Here is a 1,951-nt window from a genome sequence, read left to right on the forward strand (position 1 = left end):
AATATATAGAAGTCCATTACTGTATATAGTAACTATTAAGTCTAATATACCCTAGTAAGCTATACTACTTTTTCCTTTGGGAAGATACCATCTGAGCATCACGAGGTGGAGGGTGTGGGGTGGTTCCCTATTTTTTTTTATTTTTTTTGCTGGGAGTTTGCAACCCTGTTAGTTAGGTTGCTTAATATTTCTGCTAAGTACTCTTTAAAATACCAGAATAGGAAGGATGGAGCAGGTTTAAGGTTATTAGATTGATCAGTTTTGCTGAACTATGAAATATTTTGGGTGCAGTGTATTTTTTACATACAGGTATATCAGAATAGCTTTAGTGTTTGTTTTTGTAACTTGAGTATGAACTTATACAAAAAGCAGCAAAATATTAAAAAAACGTTTTATTGATTAAAAAACACTATATCGGATTCATATCAGTATCGGCAGATATCCAAATTTATGATATCGGCATCGGACATAAAAAAGTGGTATCGTGCCATCTCCAGTATTTACCTTACAATGTAAAGTGCCTTGAGGTTACTGTTGTGATTTGGGGGTTTATATATGCAATTTAATTTAATTTACAATAATTTTTAAGAAAATGTTATCATAATTTTTAATTAAAAACATAATATTAATATTATTAATTCTTTGTTTTCAGTGTTTAGTGGTTAAATCTTATGTTGGAAGAATCAAAAGGTACCTGTTAATTAGTTTATAATTAAGCTGAACTTGCTCGTAATTGTGCTGATTGGGAGCGTTTTTATTCTTCAGCTCTCATTTTATGGGAAGTCATTTGGTTTTATTACAAGAGGGGTTTACTTTTATTGCATGTTTTGGCATGTCCTTTCAGTAATGGTACTAGATGGGGCTTGTTTTAAAAATGAAAGTAATTCCAAAATGCTTTCAAGCTCTCAACAGCTGTCACCTCCTCCGCCCTGTTTTAAATGAAAAAGCCCCTTGAATCATACTCTTGAGACTGTGGAAAATAAAAATGTCACTTTCCAAAATGATGAGTAAATGCACACCTTAAGAACACTGTTACATTTGCTTACACTGTTGAACAATGCTGCTCATACCAGTTTTCTCAGTTTGTTATGGTAGTGTGGATTATGGCTTCAACATGGTCACGTGTAACGTAGGGTATGTCAAGCCAAAGTCTTATACTTTGTTTTCTTTAGATCTCCTGCAAGAAAACAATGTTGTAAATCATGGCATTTACTAGTCATTTATTACTGGTAAATGTAACATGATAAAGTCACTTTTTCTCAGTTGTTTTTTTTCTCAAACATATTTGTATCTCATTTGCCCATCCAGTGTAGACAATTATTGATATTCACTTCAACTATAAAATGATCATGGTTTCCTGTTATGTGCAGGTTCTAGATGGAAAGGAGGAGGTGGAGAAACAACACAGAGAGAACATCAAGAAGCTGAATGGTGTGGTGGAGCGCCAGGAGAAGGAACTGAGCAGGCTGCAGTCAGACACTGAGGAGCTGCAGGAGAAAAACAGGAGCCTCGAGGCTGCTCTGGACAACTCTTATAAGTAAGCAAACTAACCTCATATGCAACATGACAAATTCTTTGCAGATCCTAAACGGTCACTGTATTGGTAAAGATATTCATATGTTAACCAGAGCTATTAGAGTGCACTCATCCATGTTGTTTTCTTTTTGCAAAGTTTTTCTCTCCCTATCGTTCCCTTGATACTATTTCCTCATTGCCATATTTACACTGTGAAGACACAAATTTTGGCCAAAAGCCAAAAACTAATTTGTGTGAGTCAGGCTGATTAAATGTTTTACAACCACGAGTTGAACTTTGATATGTATTTTAAAACAGAACAAGCCATGTGGTTGTTTTTCCACATGCCTTTCATTTAAAGTGACAATTCATGGCCATGCTCGTTCCATGTACACTAAGGCTACGTTCACACTGCAGGTGTTAATGCTCAATTCCG

At 35.1% G+C, this 1,951-nt stretch overlaps 1 protein-coding gene across 1 annotated transcript in view; it reads left to right on the plus strand.

Moving 5' to 3' along the window:
• tmf1 (TATA element modulatory factor 1) overlaps window positions 1-1,951 on the plus strand; it is an 11,991-nt gene that overhangs the window by 5,184 nt on the left and 4,856 nt on the right. The window contains 2 exon segments of the mRNA XM_013907838.1: window positions 970-987; window positions 1,314-1,537. Of these exon segments, the coding sequence (XP_013763292.1) occupies window positions 970-987; window positions 1,314-1,537 (242 nt within the window).

This window comes from Pundamilia nyererei, unplaced genomic scaffold (assembly GCF_000239375.1).
Source record: "Pundamilia nyererei isolate P.nyererei 1_Seehausen unplaced genomic scaffold, PunNye1.0 scaffold00547, whole genome shotgun sequence".
Classification (NCBI taxonomy): domain Eukaryota; kingdom Metazoa; phylum Chordata; class Actinopteri; order Cichliformes; family Cichlidae; genus Pundamilia; species Pundamilia nyererei.